The sequence below is a fragment of the Charadrius vociferus genome, unplaced genomic scaffold (assembly GCF_000708025.1).
Source record: "Charadrius vociferus isolate BGI_N301 unplaced genomic scaffold, ASM70802v2 scaffold595, whole genome shotgun sequence".
Taxonomy (NCBI): Eukaryota; Metazoa; Chordata; class Aves; order Charadriiformes; family Charadriidae; genus Charadrius; species Charadrius vociferus.
The window spans coordinates 113,062-131,971 of NW_009648646.1; the positions used below are offsets into that span (position 1 = coordinate 113,062).

An 18,910-nucleotide genomic window follows, 5' to 3' on the forward strand; every position below is an offset into this window, starting at 1 on the left:
GCGGGTGGCTGCAGCCTCCCTTCCTTCTGGAGGGGACTCCCAAGGGAAGGGCAAGAGGTCAGCCACTGAAAGTTGAATTGGAGTAGCAAGTTGGTAAATAACCCCCTGGGGCCAATTGCTTGCTGGCCTCTGGCAGGTGGACAGGATGTAGCCCAGAAAGAGTGAAATTAAGTTAAAGGGAGTGTTTTTGCTCTGTGTGGAGCCAAAAGGTTACTCTGCCCTGCACTTGGGGTCCAGTTTCCTTCCCCAAAGTAGCTAGGAGTAACAGTCTGATGCCTAGAATGCTTTCCTGTCTCCTTAAAATACCCTGATAGCAGGAGACCCATCGTCCCAGCTGTCTGGCTTTGTGCACATGTTGTGTCACAGGGGAAGAGGCACAGTGGGAGCTTGGCTGGTGTTGCTCGGAGCTGCACCAGAGATGGCAGCAGCCCTCTCTCCGCCTCCCTCTTACTCGAACCACGGGAGTCTGTGTCAGAGGAGTAGTGGGAGATGGGGCGACTCGGGGCAATGTTTCAGTTTTTGCTGGTTTCTTTTACTTATGGAGGGAGGAACAAGGGGGAAAGAATTTCCCTGGGGATTCAGAGAAGGGAAAGGGCCTCCTGCTTGTTCTGGACTTCCATCTCCCATCATAGACATCCCTTTTTGGGCTGCCTTTGGGCTGGGCATCGCTGTCACCCCTGAGCACCTCTTGCTGCCAAGGGAGCAAATGCTCATGTTGAACCATTTTATCTCGCCTGCAGCTCTCCCCAGGTGGGGTTCCTGCGCTTCCTCGACCTGTTGGCAACCTTTGACTGGAAAAACAACCCTCTGATCGTTAACCTGAATGCTGGCCTCACAGGTGAGCAGGCAGCATGCAGGAGAGCTGTGGCATGAGAGTCTTGAGCCCTCCTTGGTCAGTGTCTAGCTCCAGGGTCTTGGATACATGGGGGTGTCATGGCTTCTGTCAGGGGCAAGGAGATTTTTCCCCTCCCTTACTCCTGTCCTACCACACTTTAGAAGTCCTCTGCTCCTTGGTAGCTGGCATTTTTGTTTGAGGCTTTGCCCTGGCTCTTGAGGGCCAACCCTTTAATTGTGCTGGGAGAGCAGTCAGGCTCCTGAACAGGAACTTTCGAAGCCCCCTATGCTGTGTCTGCTTTGAGAGCAGTGTTGCACCACTCAGAACACTGGAATGATCTACTAGTTGCCAGTTTCAAAATCTGTGAGAGAAAAGGGCTGCAGTCCTTCAGGCTTTGTTACGTCCCGAGGGTTGAGTATTTCCTGGTAAAGGTCTCTGGTTTCTGAAGGAGTATGTTGCAGCATCCAAGCAGACTTGCAGCCCTCCCTTCTTCCTTGTGTTTTGTCTGTTGATGGTCTTTTGGGTATCTGCTGTCGTTTCCCAGGAGCCAGGAGAGACCACGGGATTGTCTTGGCTTTGGGTGGTGGTGGGGTGGGGGCAATAGCTACACCCAGCTTTTAAAGCCAATTTATGGGAAAAGGTAAAGCTCCTTGGGAGTGGTGTGGGCAATGTGGGAAGGAGCAGCTGTTTCTGTGTGTTTCAGCACTCCCTCAACTTTTTCTTTTTTGAGAGAGAGAATTGGCTTTTGGAAACTGATATTTTTCTACCCTCCAGCTTTTTATAATGAACTGAATAGGAAGCTTTTTTGGCCAAAGAGCTATTTTTTTTTCCCCTCTTGTGGCAGGGAGGGAACCCTAGAAAATTCTTTGGGTACAAACTATCACTAGCCTATGTGAGTTTCCAGCCCGTGTCAGTCCCAGTGCCTGCTGTGTTTTGCGCCATGTCTGGGCCCACCTGGGTGGGTTTAGAACAAAGGTCCATCTAGCCCTGTATCCTGTCTCCAAAACTTCCTGTGTGTGGATGCGGAGGGAAGCATAAGAGCAAAGTAAGCCTGTGGCAATGGAGCTCTGGTTGCATGTGGACTGTGGGATCAGAGGATGGGAGAGGATAAAGCCTGTTTTACTGCCCTTTTCTGGGCTGCGATAATATGGGTGAGAAGGCTGTAGGGCTGTGGATGGGGCAGAGCATCTTACCCATCTGACTACCCTCTCCAGACTCTGACTGCACGGAGATCAAGAATAAGTTTGTGGCTGCTCGCTCTCGCCTCCCTGTCATGTTCATTGCCACCCCCAAAGATCAGTGGAACTCCATGTGGACTCAAGAGCGACCCTCAGCACAGGTGAGCTGGGCCCTCTGTCCTTGCCCCATGGTGGCTGCTGGCTTGGGGGAGTTCCCTGCTCCCAAAGCTGGAACCAGCTCCAGTAGCCCTGTGGGTGAGCAGGGTCCCTGCTAATCCAGGACTTTGGAATTTCACCCTCTGGGTTTCTTCCCTCTCCAGATCCTGCAGCGCCTTCTTGTGCTGGCCTCAGAGTCTCTCCGTGTCCTGGAGCAGCAGCTCATGGATCCTTTCAACAGCCAGGATGTGAAGGTAACCCCGTTGGGAGCCAGCACAAGGGTTTTTAGGCTCTGGCAAAGCATACTGGTCTTCAGTGATGATTTGCTGGGATGCGTTAGAATCATAGAATCATTTTGGTTGGAAGAGACCTTTTAAGATCATCAAGTCCAACTGTTAACCTAGCACTGCCAAGTTACCACTAAACCATGTCCCTCAGCACCGCATCTACGCATCTTTTAAAAACCTCCAGGGGTGGTGACTCCACCACTTCCCTGGGCAGCCTGTTCCAATGCTTGACAACCCTTTCTGTGAAGAAATTTTTCCTAATGTTTGATCTAAACCTCTCCTGGTGCAACTTGAGGCTATTTCCTCTTGTCCTAACACTTGTTACGTGAGAGAAGAGACTGACCTCCACCTCCCTACAACCTCCTTTCATGTGGTTATAGGGACCAATAAGGTCTCCCCTCAGCCTCCTTTTCTCCAGGCTAAACAACCCCAGTTCCCTCAGCCGTTCCTCATAAGACTTGTGCTCTAGAACCCACACTAGCTTTGTTGCCCTTCTCTGAACAGGCGTGTTCAGAGAAGCTGCTAGTAGGATTCAGGCTGTGGCATCGTGTGGTTGCCCCAAGACAGAAGAGCAGCAAGAATGGGAGTTGGGAGACTGGTGCCCCACTGTGCTACCACACTTCTGGGCGACCCGGCTCTGAAAAGCAGCTGGGGATGAAATATCTTCTAATGGGAAAAAATTATCTTGTATTTTCTGGATTTCTTGGGGTGTTAGCAAACCTGCAATGTTCCCATGACAAACTGGTCACATGTCTGTGGCTGGAGCAAATGGGGCCTGTGGGAGACTGTCTTGGTGTAACTGTGCAAATCTGTGTGCTCAAGTCTAACCAAGCCCAGGGTGGCAGAGGTTTTGGTGGGACACTAACAGGCACTTTAGGAAGATGTTATTTTGGTTTGAGCAGAGGAGCAAGGCTGTGTGTAGTTTAACCCTCTTCACTTTCTAAGTTAAAACATCCATTACTCAAATGGACCTGGGAGATGCAGACAGTTATTTGCCCTTGGAAGGGAGATATGTGTGTTTTGGAGGGGAGCTTGTTGGTGTACCGGGTAATAACTTAGGCAGTTGAAGCTGAGAGCACTTAAAAAGCCAAACAGTGGTTAGATATGACAGATTCACGTCAGGAAAAAAACCCCACAGAGTGGTGTGTTTGGTTTTTTTTCCTGCCTAAGCAATATAAAAAGCATTTACTAATGTTGCTTTCAGTTCTGCTGCATTTTGCACTGGACATATTACAGGGGTGAGATCTACTTTAAGTGGTAGCAGTGTGCGTTACAGGGCTGTGAAGGGGTGAGACGCTTACATGTGGGATGTGCCCCATGTGCCGCAGTTGCAGTGTGGACCCAAGACCGAAACCTAAGAAGTGCAGTGTGAGCTGGGGGTGGTTAACTCCCAAACCAAGCTATTGCCCGTCTGTAGCATCCCCCCAACCCCTTGACTCAACCTTCTTGGTCCTCCTTCCCCTTCTGCTCCCCTTGGCCATTGCAGCAGGATCCTTGCTTATCCCCAGGATCTGTACCAGCATCCTCCCAGGCCTGTGACATTCCTTAGGGATAAAGCGGGATGCTATTTCCAAGGCTGCTAATCTGTTTGTAAGCAAAGCATGGGGATGGGAGGAGGTAAAAGCCTTTCCAGTGCAACTTGGAGTTGCCTTTTCCCATGTGCTCCAAGTTTTTGTCTGCATTTGGGGACGTGCCCATTCTCATGCAGATACAGACATGGGTTTGTGAGGTCTGTTTCTTTGCTCCCAGGGTGGTACAGTAAGCCATGGAGTTGGATCTATGTGGACTAGCACTGGGATGCAGTGCTGGTCACTGATGTTCTTCATGTGTGTTCTCCCCAGCCTGGCTATAAACCAGCTCTGAGCACTGGGTTTTCTGCCAGCGCCAAGTTAGGCAGTGTCCCAAGCCTCTGTTCGTATCTCCGAATCATTTATTCCACAAAAACATACACATAGTTTTAAGTTTTTTCTCCATTTTAATACAGCTCTAACCACTGTGCCAGACTCTGCCTGTCCAAATATTTATGTGTCTGGGATTGGTCCCTTCCATTAACAGGGCTTGCTCTCACTCTCTGTCTGCTTGACAGAAGATGCTGCTGCCCTCTGGGGCAACTCCTGTTGGACAGAGGTGACCATCCTGTTATTACACGGCTCTGCATGTCTCCCCTCTGTCATTTGGCTCCTGTTTGCTTCTTGACCCCCCTCTTTGTCCTGGGACTCTGTCACGTGCAGCACGGTTATCTGTCTCAGCTCATCATCTGCCTGTCTCTCTACTGCCCACCCCACTGTTGTGCACTCAGGTGGACTTCCTGGGGTCTGTGGCTAGGGCTGGAGAGGAGGACCACCTTGGCCCATGGAAAGCTCTTTGCCAGGGACCGTCCCTAAGTCCTGGGGCCAGCGTTAAGATTTTTCTGCTGACCTGGAAAACCATTAGGGTAGAGAGTGTTGTTCTTCTGACTAGATGTCTGATGTGGGTAGGGAGCAGCTCCCTTCTCTTGAGCTTGCTGTACAGTTGGGCCGTGGCAATCAAGTGTGTCCTTCCTGGTGCACTTTGGTGGTCCAGAAAACATGGGGATATTGTGCTCTTGACAAGACTCCTTGTTACATCACTTGTACGGGGTATAGAGGAGTGAAGGTTACATCCTTCTGATGTGAGCAGAGCCCGTACTGGATTGGGGACATGTCTCAGCCCAGAGTGAATGGGTGTCCAGTGTGGGCTGGAGCTCCCTGTGACTCCACTACAGCTGTGTTTTTCCTGTGGATGTTTTGGGAACCTTCTGACTTTAATCTTACAAAAACTTTGGCTTTGGTTTACTGCTTTCTAAGGAAAAGGGAATAAAGTGCAAGCAAGGACTGGGGAAACCTCTCTCATCTCTTCTGCTTGCCTGTGTCCTGTATTGAGTGGCACTGGTCTTTTCTCCCTGCAGATGGTGTTCCGCCCTCCTTTGGACTTCTACGATGTCCTAATCCACCTGAATCCAAACCAGATTCCTCGACATCTGGAGAGCGTGGACCGGCCACTAAAGTCATTTTCACGGGGCGTGGTGAAGAACAGTGCTGCCGTGAAAATCCTCTTTCCTGTGGTGGATTATGACCCCGTACAGTGCTACCTGCAGGAGCTGAGAGTAAGTATGGCCCTTTGGAGAGGCACAGGGAGCCTACGTGCCCAAGGGGAAGCTGCCTTCTGGCATTCAGGTTGTTAGCTGCTGGCCATTGCAGGACCTAGTTGGTGACGTCTTTATGTATTTTGCATGTGATGGTCTCTCTTTTTGTGCACCTGAAATTGCTTCTTCAGCAGAGGACCTGGCAAATGCATCACGCATTCAATGGAAATGGGAGTGCTGCTGATGTGAGAGTGACCTCAGATGCAAAGCAAGTGGAGCTTTTGATGAAGAACGTGATATTTCAGTGCAAAAGTATCTTTAAGCCATTTGTCTCTAGTTGGTTAATTGACTTTTCATGGCATCTTGCACGAACTGGGGTGCATGATGGACAGTAGCTACCCATATTTTCTGGGGGGATGTACAAAAATCCATGGCATGGTACCAATATGGCTCCTGCAGTTAAGCAAATGGTTGCATGAGCTGTAGAGGCTGAATATTGGTCACGTGATGGTTTCTCTGGGGCTGATTACAGGTGTGATGGCAGAGGAAGTTGGTAATGTGGGTATATGGAGAACACCAGTATATGAAGTTATCAACCCTGTGCTTTTCTGCCATGTAGCCATGCCAAAACCTCAGCAAACTGTGGAGATATGCAAGACGCTGGGTGACAGTGGTGATCCACACCAGATCCGAACAGCCAGTACTTTGCAGATGCGCAGCCTCTGCCTCTTTAGCCCTTTCCAGCTTTGTGTGCAGTAGCTGAGTAAATGTTAGTGTGCAGAGAAGTGGGGCAGTGATGCCCTTTTTTCAAAACCTGGCTTGACTTTCAAGTGTCGTCATCCCTTACCCATAGAAGTGCTGTGAACAATGTCACAACTGCCATAGGAATCGTAGGCTGGCTTTGGCAGGAAGGGTGCTGCAGAGGTCTCTGGCTCCATTCCCCATTCAGGGCAGAGCCAGCTTTGATGTTAGAACAGGTCGCACAGAGTCCAGTCCTGTTGGATGCTGACCGTCTCCAGGGATGGAGATTTTCTCCCTCCCTGTCCCAATGTTTGGCCACCATTGTGAAAATTTGTTTCCTAATATCTGACTGGGATTTCCCTTGTTGCAGCATGTGTTGGCTCCTCAGGTCCCTGTGGCAGCCAGGCTGTGCTAGTGACAGCTTGCTGGAAGGCAGAGCTGGAGCTGGGGGGGCTCTAGCTTCAGCTGTGCTCTGGCAGCTCCTGGCTGGCTCTGCCAGCTCTCCTGGGCAGCGTGGCAGGTCAGAGGGCTTTTATCTTTCCCTTCTCCCAGCCGACATGCTAGGAGGGTTTTGTCCACCTCCCCATATGCTTCTCTTGCGTGAAGATTTGGTACCAGTTTCTCTCGAAGCTTGCACTGGGGAAGGAGGTGTGCCTGCAAAAGAAAAATAGTTTTTGGGTAGCGTCTCTTCTTTTCCTAGGCTGCCTCCTGCAGGCTCTGCAGTGTTTAGCATTTGCTGGTCCCCAAATTAGCGAATCCTGCACAGCCACCAAGTGTTTCTCTGCTGCCACTGCCAGGCTCAGCAGTGGTGGCAGCTGCAAGGAGGGACAGCACAAGGGGCCAGATCTTGCCTCCAGGTTCCATAGAAGGAATCACAGAAGTGCCTGAATTAAATCTTCAGTTCAGGCTGGACGATGATGGGCCCTTTAGGTTCAAGCTCCCCTTTCACCTTAACCCAGGTAGTTTAGGAGATGTCCAAAGAAAACTTGGAAGGATTTCTTTGAAGGTTTCCTCAACCCTAGGTGCAGCTCTATTAACTCCCACGCTGAGCTGCATTTTGTGCTGATCTCTGCCCAGTCTAGGGGAATCTGCTGTGGCTTCAGTAGAGCTGCCAGGTCTAGCAAGGTGCGAGTTTGGTCTTTTTGTCACCAACAGCAGGTTGGAACAGTCTTGGGGGGCAAGGAAGTGAGAAACAGGGATGCATGCAAGTCCTCTTTAGATTGAGGAAGACTTCAACATTGTCCCACAATTTCCCTGCAAGTAGTGCTGCTTGTTTACCTGGAAAGTCATTGAGAGGGAGAGAAGGTGCTCAGTTCTCACCTGGCTTTGAGAAGGAAGGTCGGTTTGAAGATGGAGATCCTGCAGGACACATTGCAGAAAGTATTAAGGGGTTTTCTTAGGGTCCAGTTTATGCAAGGAGGGGGAGAAGCACCCTGCACAAGTGTGCACACTGGTTTCAAGACTGGCCCCTCCTTTCTGATCCATGTATGGTGATGATTTGACCTGCCGCTGTGAAACCTCAACCAAGATGCATAGATCTGGATAGGAAATGGAGTTTCTTAAGCCTGAAACCCCGCTCCATGCCATGCTGGAAGGAGGGGTTAAAGTTGAACGGAGCCTTTCAGCAGCTGCCAAAGCTCTGGAGGTTCCTGCATGCATGGGGCCGGAGCCTCTGTGTCTCCAAAGGGGTTGGGGCTAAGCAAGTCTCACAGAGACCTGGCAGGAGGCTGCCTTTGTGCTCGAAGAGGAACTGGAGACCGTTGGACGATGGGGAGAGCAGGCTCTTTGGGGAGGCTGTTAACAGGCTTGCAGCAAATCACACTGTATATGGAGGCAGTCAGATCAGGAAACTGATCAGGGCATGTTGCAGTTTGTGGGACATTTTTGTGCTTCTGGACAACTCGGTGTCAGCAAATGGCTCCAGAAGTGAAAGGTGCAGAAGAGACTTCCCTGGAAAGCAGCTTTCATTATCCTTTAAGCAATTATGACTTAACTGATGCAGTCAATTACAACATCCAAACTGAATTTTTACTGTCCTTTTTCTCTAATACAGGTAATAATAGACTTGGAATAGGGTTTGGTTGGGTTAAAAATTACAGCTGGTCCTAAATCCAATATTCTAGCATACCAATGAAGAAGCATGGATATAACCAAAGGTCACATTGCCTTGTTGGAAGCAGTGTTGTTTTCACTTGGTGTCCTCATTCTTTGGCCTGAGGGTGCTTGGGAGGAACAAAGCAGCAACCAGTCAGAGGTTTCTCTGAAGAGGGAGCTGTGATGTAGAGAGCCTGAAATCTGCCTCGGCAACCCTGGCTGGGGGGCATTTCCTCCTCTAGAAGGCTCTGAGATATGTATGGCTGTGTTCCCTTGCGGCTGTTGCATTGGAGGTATCTTGCAGTACCAGTTCGCTTGGCTCTTGTAGCTTCCAGATCAGTAGCAGGCAGACCTGAAGGGGCTGATGAATATCTCTTTCTAGGCAAACAGGTGTTTCTTCTGAAAAAATCAGAGGTGACGCTGTGTGTTCTCTTCAGTAACTCATCCATGTTCACCTGTGTTGAAGGGCCTCAAAAGCTGACTTTTCACTGCAGGGTCACCAGCAAGCAGGCAGTACATACTGTTGATCGAAACTACCCCTTTGGAAATCATCTAGTGCTGTGTCTCAGCATACCTATGTTGTTGCTTGAAGGCAAGACCTTTGCATTGACCTTGTGCTTTTACCTGGCTTTGGTTGGTAGCCTCTCCAGCACCTTTGCATTTCTCCTTCCCTGGCTTTTGCTTCTCAAAGTGGTGTTCAGCTCATCCTCATCCTGCAGGCTGGGAACCCCGAGGTTGATCCAAACGCAGCAAGAAGTTGGTGCTGGAAAGCAGTGTGGTGACAGCAGTGAATCCTTATGAGACATTTTGGATGAGAAGGCACTTAAACGCAGAACTGGCTGGCTTTGACTCAGAGTAATTTGCTCTCCTTTAATAGCACAAACCACAGAATTGAGCAATAGGATTGTGGCCGAGGCTGACAGTGCAGCTGTGGTGGGTTTATAGCAATGGAGACATCTGCCACACAGCGATGCTGTGGGATTTTGTTCTCTTCTATGGGCAGAAGAGAAACATCTGCCCTTTTCTGAGCTTGCCACGTGAAAAAGGGATTTCAATGCCCAGGCATACTGATTGAGTTGAGAGGGGCAGGGCATAGCATCTTCTCCACTGTCCTTGGCCCAGTAACCGAGAGACCCACTTTTCCCTTTTCTCATGTCCAACCTGTTTGCTCCTGAGAGGTCCTTGTTCTTCTCAAGGGGTTAGCAAAGCATGAGTTCCCTGAAGCCAAAGGATTGCGACGTGCCTTCCCCAAGGAGCCTAATCAGAGGAGAAAATGAAAGGAGGAGAGGTGGTGCATCCTGACTGCTTTAATTTTTTCTGCTCCAAGGAGATGTGCTGCAGGAGCTGGTCTGATTGAGTTGCTGTGGTGCCTGGGAGGCTCTGTGTAGAGATGAAAGGCTGGTCATGGGATTCACATGGCGAATTCTTCAATTCCAGGACAGATCTGATAGAAAAGGCCTGTTCTGGGAGTCTGTCCAGATGAGAAGGCTTTGCAGACAGACGCTTTTGAGGGAAAGCAGGTGCCAGACATCCTGCAGAGAGGGCTTCCCTGGAGCTTTAGCCTATCACCAGCCTCCCCGGCGCCTACGGTCTCAAGCACCTCAGTGAGCGAACCCCGGGTCCGGTCCCAGCGGGGATTCTTCAGCAACGCTAAATTAAGTTTAAGTGTCTCAAATGAGGCTCCTGTGGGATCTCTGCTGTGAGTACTGGTCCGTGTCGTGGTGGCTGTTGAGCTGCAGAACCCCAAGCTGCTTGCTGGGGATGTGGCATGGGAAGGCTCAGTCAGCGCAGCTCTTACTTCCAGGTGGCTTGGCTGTCCTTGAGCTTAAGGGACCATCTTTTTGCCTGTATCCAGCGAGTTCGGTGGATATACTTGCCATCTGCATGTATTCAGGAACTCACAAAGCCCAAAGGCTCTGGTCACCCCAGGGTCCAGAGCTGTTTTCTCATGGTGGGGAAAATTGGATGAGGCTACCTGTGCCATGTCCATCTGAGTGTCTATAATGGCTGTTAAAAGATCTAACATTTCTTACTGGGTCTTTGGTCTCAGTGGGTTGCTGGATGTGAAGCGCTCTCTTTCACTGAGATTTAACTTTCTCTGGCTGCACATGTCTTATCAGAGCTCGTGGTGGAGGACCTGCCCATCTTGTACATGGGAGATCTTTCCTGTGAGATCAGGAAAATGTTTCCTGCTTTACTGTAAACATTCTTCCCTCTAAAGCAATGTTTTGCATTTCTTGCACCTTCAGACAAGACATATCTGGAAGACTTACAGCCCTTTCTTTTCTTCCTCCCACAATATAGGAATGTTTATCTTGCTACTACTGCATGTTAGGAAGGAATTAATGATATTAAAAGTTCTAGGTCTGTTACAGTATATATGAGCTGTGGTTATGGGAGGTAGCTGGAACTGGTGAAATTTCAGGTCAGACTGCTCCCTTCCTGTTTTGATTGACAGGCCTGACTCCTCCTATACAGACTTCCAGACAGGCAGAGATGAACTGAAAAAGCTCTGTGGGCTCTTGTAGCACTGAGAAAACCTTCCTGTCTGGATCTATGCCCTTGGAAGGGCAGAGGTGGCAGGAAATTCCCTGCTCTTACGGCTTCAGAGCAGCTACATGACCTTTGTGCCCAGGGTTGGGGGTGGATGCACATGCGTGCGCATATTCACACAGGCGTGCATGTGCATATTGAGGCATCAGCCCCTCATGCTCCTTGGGTGAGCTCAGAGGGTACCTGTGGCTACGTTTCTTCTGTGTTGGTAATGCCTTCCTAAAGGTCTGACTTGGATTAATCCCGTAGGAAATGACTGAAGACATTCATCTCGGATGGTCTGGTGGACAAGACATGTTTGTTAGTGCAGCCAGGAGAACATGGGTGGCTTTTTTTATGCTATACTTCTTTGCCCCTGCCCCAAACCCTGGACACAACTATGGACACGTGGCTCTGATGAGGCACTCAGAGGTGGAAAAGTTTGGATAGTTTGAAATACCTTTTACTAGGTGAACTCCAAACCTAACACCCATGTTTCTGTTCTCTTTTAAAACTCCATCTGACACAGAAGTAACCCCAGCCAGGTCTTCTTGACAGTGCTCCTTGCTCTTTTTGGGTGTGGGGGAAGGCTCTGTCTGTATCATGTGACCTGTGAGCATCAGGGCAGGTTGCAGTAGGATGACAAGGACTTTAAAGTGTTAACAACAAGTGTTAGAATAGAATCATAGAATTGTCTAGGTTGGAAGGGACCTTTAAGATCATCAAGTCCAACTGTCAACCTAACACTGCCAACACCACCACTAAACCATGCCTCTAAGCACCACATCTACCCGTCTTTTAAATACCTCCAGGGATGGTGACTCCACCACTTCCCTGGGCAGCCTGTTTCAATGCTTGACAACCCTTTCTGTGAAGAAACTCTTGCTAATATTCGATCTAAACCTCCCCTGATGTAACTTGAGGCCATTTCCTCTTGTCCTATCACTTGTTACTAGTGAGAAGATGTCGACCTCCACCTCCCTACACCCTCCTTTCACATGGTTGTAGAGGGTGATAAGGTCTCCCCTCAGCCTCCTTTTCTCCAGGCTAAACAACCCCAGTTACCTCAGCTGTTCCTCATAAGGCTCGTTCTCCAGACCCCTCACCAGCTTCATTGCCCTCATCTGGATGTGCTCCAGTACCTCAATGCCTTTCTTGTAGTGAGGGGCACAAAACTGAACACAGTACTCGAGGTGGGGCCTCACCAGTGCTGAGTACAGGGGGATGATCACTTCCCTAGTTCTGCTCACCACACTATTCCTGATACAGGCCAGGATGCTGTTGGCCTTCTTGGCCACCTGGGCACACTGCTGGCTCATACTCAGCCGGCTGTCAACCAACACCCCTAGGTCCTTCCCTGCCAGGCAGCTTTCCAGCCATTCCTCCCCAAGCCCGTGAACTTTTGTCATTTGTTGGAAGTAAGTAGCTTTAATAGGGTTTTATATTGGTATATCCCGTGCTGGGGACACTTAAAATGCCACTTGAACTGTTGTGGCACCAGGAAGAGCTGCTAGGAGCATTTTGGGTGCAGACACCTTCCCAAACAGCTCCTCTCTTTCCAGCAGCTGTGTTGCAATGAGCCTGATTTCTGGGTATAAGTAGGAACAGTGAAAAAATGGGTGGATCAATGGTTAGGCCAAAAAGAAAAAAACCCCACCCCTAAACAACAATGATGTAGTTGCTTAACTAGCAATGAGTGCTTACCTCATTGCAAAATCCATGCCTCAGCCCAAGATGCTTAATCCAGTAATCCCGTTTTAGATCAGGGTATTGTTTTAGTCACCACCTTTCTCCATTCTTTCATTTCTACAACCCAGATGGCTCCTTACAGACCTTGAGCTAATCTTCCAGGCTCAATGTACCCCTTTCCCGGACAATGAGACTCCTCTGAATTGCAGCCCTGAGCTTGCAGGTCCCCTGTGTCTCTGTGAGATGGGAACCAGCTGTAGGTTTTGTTGATGGCAGGGATCCTCCTGAGCAGGGAGGGCTTTCGCTGGGCTTTTAAAGGTGAATTACAATGAAAGATACAGCAGCTTGAGAAGGGAATAGGGGTTCAAGCAAACTCCCTGCCTTTTCTCCCTTTTTTCTTAAACTTTAGCTTGAGGAAAGTGTTTGCAGGCTCAGACAAGCCCGGTGGCACTGGGCATTGAGGATGGGATGTGGAAAGGGATGTGAAGTCTGTTTGCTTTTACTCCTCAAGCCTCTGTACAAACATAAGTGTGGTGACTAATACACCAGACCCTTTTAATGCTGCAGTTTCCCAAGAGTTGAATGTGCATCTCCATAGCTTGGTGGACCTGACCCAAAGCACTATCACGAGGATGACGCTGGGAGCAGCGCAAGTGCAGCAGCTTGCCCTTTGCTGGGATTCTGAACTGGATGCTATCCTTTTAACCACTGCCCTCTACTCCCTGCTGTCTGGATAAAAGGTGCTGGGTATCAGGCTGAACAGTTGTTACCTTGGGAAATGATCTGAGCCTGGGAGAGCGCCTTTCCTGCAAATGCTCCTGGCTCCTGTCCAGCACAACGTGCCTGTAAAAAATGTCTTCCTCTTAGGGAGCATCGCGTGGCACTCGACCTCACCCTGTAGAGTAGCGGGGCTTTTGCAGGTTCTCACATGTTCTGCTCCCTTCTGGTTCAGAAAGCTGCACGTTGGCGGTCAGCGTGCCCTGAGCTTTCTTGCCCTTCGCTGAGCTTTCCCTCCCTCCTGCTGTTTGCCTTTCGGCAAAAGGAGGAGTCTTGCCTGTTGACTGGGCTCTGAGTGTAACCTGTCGCTCTCAGCTGAGATATGCCAGGGCGGGTTGCCTCTTTCTCAACGTATTTTTAGACAGTGGTTTTTCTAGCCAGTTTGGCGAGATAATGTCTTGACCAGCCTTGCCCCCATGAAGATCCCAAGAAGTGGGATGAGCTGGCAGGTCTCAGGATCTTCCCAGCTTGATGGCCTAATCGTGTTGCCCTCTGTTTGTGATATTTCAAGTCCGAACTCATAAATCTGGCTCTAAAGGTTGCAGGCAACTCCACCCCTCCCTGCTTATCAGGTCTTTATTCTTAAAATGCCACCCCACCCTTCGGTATCACTGGTAATACCAACCCAATCCATGTTTTTCTTCTACTGCAATCTTGGTATGTCCATACAAGACCCCTTCCAAGCTTGCCTTTGATGTCATTTATTTTTCATGCACATCCTTATGAAAACCTCATGATGCAATGATGCCAGCAAAGACCTCTTTTTGTAAAAGCGTGGCTGAGTTGCAGCTGGAGACTAAGGGGATGGAGGAGAAGAATGAAGAGAGAGCAGAGGGTCTGTATTTCTTGCAGTAGATGATTGCTCCAAAGCTCGTGAGGCCATGTGCAAAAACTTGTACTATACTGATGCTGGGGGCTGTTTGCTCTGCCCATTAAACATGTGCTGTTACCTGATGTTAATCTCCACTAAGATGAGGAAGTGTCAGGCAGCAACTTCTTGTCTGTCTTGGTCAGCTGCACTGGGGATGCATATCTCCAGGTACCAGTGTGTTGGGTGCTGAGCTGTAGGGCCAGACTTTTGGGTTCAAAAAGTTGCTTGCATACAGCGTTCACTTCTGCTGCAGTGCTCATTCCCTGCCTTCTTGCAGTGATGGGAATCCAGCTTATGTGGTCTTGGGGGAAACCAGACTGTGGACTTCAGTCATCTCTCTATGCAAGATCTCTTTCTGAGCTCTCCTGCCCAGCACTACCAAAGGAGCTACTCACTGACACAGCTGCTGAAACACAGAGGCAAGGAGATTCCTGCAGTGCCTCTATTGACCATTCCATCTCTTTGCACCTAACAGGACTTTGCGTTACTTAAAATTTCTGCTGTTATGTTTCCTTTTGGGACACTGACAGCACATGTGGGATTTGTCCTTGGGGAAGAATGAGCTTTGATACCTTTGTTGCACAAATAGCAGAGCTCAAGGTGCTGGCCTCCAGTGAAAGATCCTTGACTGGGTTTGGTCTTTGTTGCTGTGTAGTGAAACGTATTGTGGCAGCATTGCCCGCTGGGCAGGGCCCGCCTGTTGCCATCTGATGCACTGTGAATTTTGGACATGGCTGTTGGACACTGGGGCAGGACAGCTTGGTAGCGCCAGGCCCACTGGATGGGGAACTGTGGTGAGGAACAGTCAGTGGCTTCTCACCTAAAGGATCCAATGTCCTAAAGCTGGATGCTCATTTCTGGGTGCTGTGTGGGAGGTGGCGGATCATGTTTCTGCTTTCTGGGACAGAAGGAGGTAGTCAGCGATGAGGTCTGTATGCAAAAATTGGAGGCAGTGCACTGTGTGCATCAAGGCTGCAGGAGAAGAGGCAGCAGGAGGCACCCAGGACTTGTCCATAGGCTGCCAGTTGTTTTCCTTGTTGGGTATTCACTGGAAGAGTTGCCACTTTGGTACTGGCTGGTGTGGAGCTACTGTGTGTTAAAGTGTAAGGAGACTGAATCAGGGATGGGCTCTGGATCTGGGATGTCTGGCACAACGTCTGTTTGTTTTCTCCTCTAGGATGCCTTCAGTGATCTCGCCTTGTTCTTCTATGACAAGCATGGTGGGGAAGTGATTGCAGTTTTGTGGAAACCTCTGAGCTTTCAGCCTCAGCCTTTTAAGGTGAGTTTTTGACTCTACTTTAAGCTTCACATCATCTTTTTTGTCCTGAAGGTTTGGAGGCCTTTTTTTTTTTTCCTACATTGTGGTTGCTTTGTCTAACTCTTATCAGTCCAAAAAGGCTTTGAGAAATGGAGGTCATACTTCTGTCCCTTCTTGGAAAGGGTGAAACCAAGACAGGGCTGTGGCCACCTATCAGCAGCGCTAAGAAGGGAACGTATATCCCTGGACAAGCCCCAGTACCTTGATCGTGGGTCAGAACAGAGCTCTCTGTCACAGGTGCTCTTCTCTAGTCCCCTCCTGGGAGATGGGTTATGCCTCATTTGTCAAAGACATTTGGTGTGTCCAGCAGGCTGTCCCATTCTCATGGCTTTGGTTGTCTTAGCCAGACATACCCAACCCGCAAGATGCTGGGGTGGCAAGCCTAGATTCATAGTGCCCAAGTCCTATTTGATGTATGGAGATATTTTCCAGCTACACTGTGTGGGTTGGCAAACTCTAGAGGGTGGTTAAGCTAGATGTGAGGCACACTGGAGTGATTCATGCTGCTTTCTATGAAGGAAAGACGCAAAGAAACCAGTGACTCATGACTCTGAGTTGGCAGCCCAGGCTCTTCTGCTATCACTCGCTGGGTGATTTATCTCCCCTCTCTTCATGGCCAGAGGGCATTGGCCATTCAGCCTAGCTGCAGTTGTGAAACCCAGTTATTCACGGTGGTGAAATGAGAGGAGGACATGCTTGCATCTGAGCTGTGCATGGCTTGATTAAATGTGAGGGGTTTTTTTTTTCCACCCTGGTGGAGCCAAAGATCTTTTCCCACTCGAGGTTTTGACACCCAACAACAGAGCAGAGCATGGGCAGCTTTTACTAGGGGTCACAGTGTGGTCCTTTTTCCATACCCAGTCTACTCTGCTCACATAAGCTTCGCCATGCACCTGCACGCTCTTTTCCCATCTCCACCATGCCCCTGGCAACTGCTTCTCTTCGTCCCTTGCAATCTTTGGACTGGAACTCCAGGGCAAACCCTAAAAGGGGCTGGAAGGGCCACTCTTGCAATTTATTAGCTCTAGTAACGATCAATGATGGTGTTGAGAAGTGATGCTTAGAAAATCACATTTAGTGGTGTGACAGGCGTTGCGTGTGACAAGGCAGGAGAGCAATTTACTTCTGTTTGGGGCTTGCAGAGGTTGTGAAGCAGCTCTGTGCAGGTGCTCCCCTTTGTGCAATGTTTGTATGTGTCTTGCAGGTCTCCACCATGAAAGGAAGGATGGTGACAACTCTGAACAATGAGCTGGTCTGCGTTCCCAACGTAGAGGCAATTCTGGAGGACTTCAAGGTTTTGGGAGAAGGCCTAGTCAAAAGCGTGGAAGCTCGTACAGAGAAATGGACTATCTGAGGCCACTGAGAGGTGTCGGAGGGACCTGTTCTGAAGCAGAGTTTTTTCACTCTGGGACCGTTCCTTTTTATAAATCAGTCCTAGAAAAGGCTTTCAGCTTTTTATATCCCAGAACTGTGTGTTTTACTCTATTTATCTTTATATGCCTTATTCGGAAAACAAAGGGACCTGTTATGGGTTTCAAGAATACAAATGCCTGTTTATTTTGAAGAAAATACAAAGATGGGATAAAGTTTTTTAAAGTGTTCCTGTTCATTGTAGGAACCAAAGTTGTGTTCATGTGAAAATGTCAAGGCCTGAAAATTCTGGCTGAGGTGTGCATTGGGAAGGCAGTTTCCTAGTTAAGTAGAGAGTTCTTAGCAGCTGTTGTTACTCTAGTGGTTATCAAAACCAAAGAAATACTGAGCCATTCAAAAATGACCAGGTTATTCCCCTCAGTTCTGCCTTGGTGAGATAAATCTGGCGTGCTGTTTCCAGTGCTGGGCTCCCCTGTAAAAGAGAGACATGGACACACTAGAGCAGGTCCAGTGAAGGGCATGGGCAAAAATAAAGGGGATGAAGCCTCTGTCATATGAGGATAGGCTGCAGGAGCTGGGCTTGTTCAGCACGGAGGCTCAGGGGGATCTTACCAATGTGTATAAATACCTGATGGGGGAGTAGAGAAGACACTTCTCAGTTGTGCCCAATGATGGAATGGGAGTCATAAATTGAAATGCAGGAAATTCAACTTAAAACATTTTTTTATGAGGGTGGTTGAACACTGGCACAGTTTGCTGAGGAAGATGATGGAGTCTCCATCCTGGAGATATTTAAAACCCAACGGGACGTGGTCCTGGGCAGCTGTGTGTAGGTGACTCTACTCTGAGCAGAGATTTGGACTAGATGATCTCTAGAGATGCCTTCCAACCTCAGCTGTTCTGTAATATTTCTCTTGATTGAAATAATCATGAGACTCATGATGGGGAAAGAGAGAGAAATAAGAGGGAGCAATGCACTCATTCCATCCGCTCTTCTGATGAAGGCAGCAGGCATGTTCCAACAGTGAAGCATGGGTGAATCACATACAGAGTAAATAAAACAGACTTGGGTGACAGCAGTTACTGCAGAAACCAAAAATAGCTCAAACTTGGAATGGCAAGTGGATGTTCAGGCAGTTTGATAACTGTAGGCAGTTGTTCCTTTCTAAGGAGCATTTCAGATGGGACGTTAAATCTGTTGCTTCAAGACCTACTGGCCTCTCCAGCTGTTGGAAGTGGGTCCGTGGCTTTGTGGAGGAGTTTCATGCTTGGTTTTCAAATGTTTTCTCTGAAGCGTTTCAAAGTGGGCTGTGGCAAGACGCAGCACTGGGCTGAGATACTGCCTACCTAGTGCCCATTGACCCAGAGTTTGGAGGCACAGTGTATCCTATGGGATAGATGTGGGCATGCATCCCTGGTTTTGGGCTATGGGTGTATCTGCTGTATTAAAATCATAAGAAACATTTTTCTCTCTTCCCTGTGCTGGTGGCTGAGGCAGGCTGTAGGTAAAATCCTTTGTCCCTCCTTTGCTTACAAGAGCTTTATGAGTACACCTAAAATGAAAACATCAAAAGCACTTAGTGGGCAAAAGAGGTATCAAACCTGAGAACAAAGCAGCACTTTCTGTTGCTACTATGACCCCTGTAGCATAAGAAGCTGCTGACAGACCCATTAGCAAACAAGATGCAGGCAGTGATTTCAACAGGTTTCAGAAGTAGTTAATGAAGGATTAATTTTTAAGCTTCTCTTTGTTCTGTTTTATCATTCTCTGGATGTTTGAATCACCCAATCTGCCTTCAGCGATGGCTGTAATTTTCCTCAGTAGTCAGATTGTTCCTGCTTTTCATGCCTATCTACCTCCACTACCAATGTGCAGTTTGACATTGGGATCCTGTAAATTTGCCAGCGCAACGGTTGTACAGCACTTGAGTTGCCGCACTGGTTGCTCGTGCCTGTTC

General features: G+C 48.9%; 1 protein-coding gene across 1 annotated transcript in view; it reads left to right on the forward strand.

The window, feature by feature from the left end:
* NOL6 (nucleolar protein 6 (RNA-associated)) overlaps positions 1-17,177 on the forward strand; it is a 32,301-nt gene extending 15,124 nt beyond the window's left edge. The window contains exons 22-27 of the mRNA XM_009886420.1: positions 741-838; positions 2,050-2,174; positions 2,334-2,423; positions 5,383-5,580; positions 15,441-15,542; positions 16,786-17,177. Coding sequence (XP_009884722.1) covers positions 741-838; positions 2,050-2,174; positions 2,334-2,423; positions 5,383-5,580; positions 15,441-15,542; positions 16,786-16,935 — 763 coding nt within the window. The 3' untranslated portion in view covers positions 16,936-17,177. The remainder of the gene's footprint in view (positions 1-740; positions 839-2,049; positions 2,175-2,333; positions 2,424-5,382; positions 5,581-15,440; positions 15,543-16,785) is intronic.
* The last annotated feature ends 1,733 nt before the right edge of the window (positions 17,178-18,910 follow it).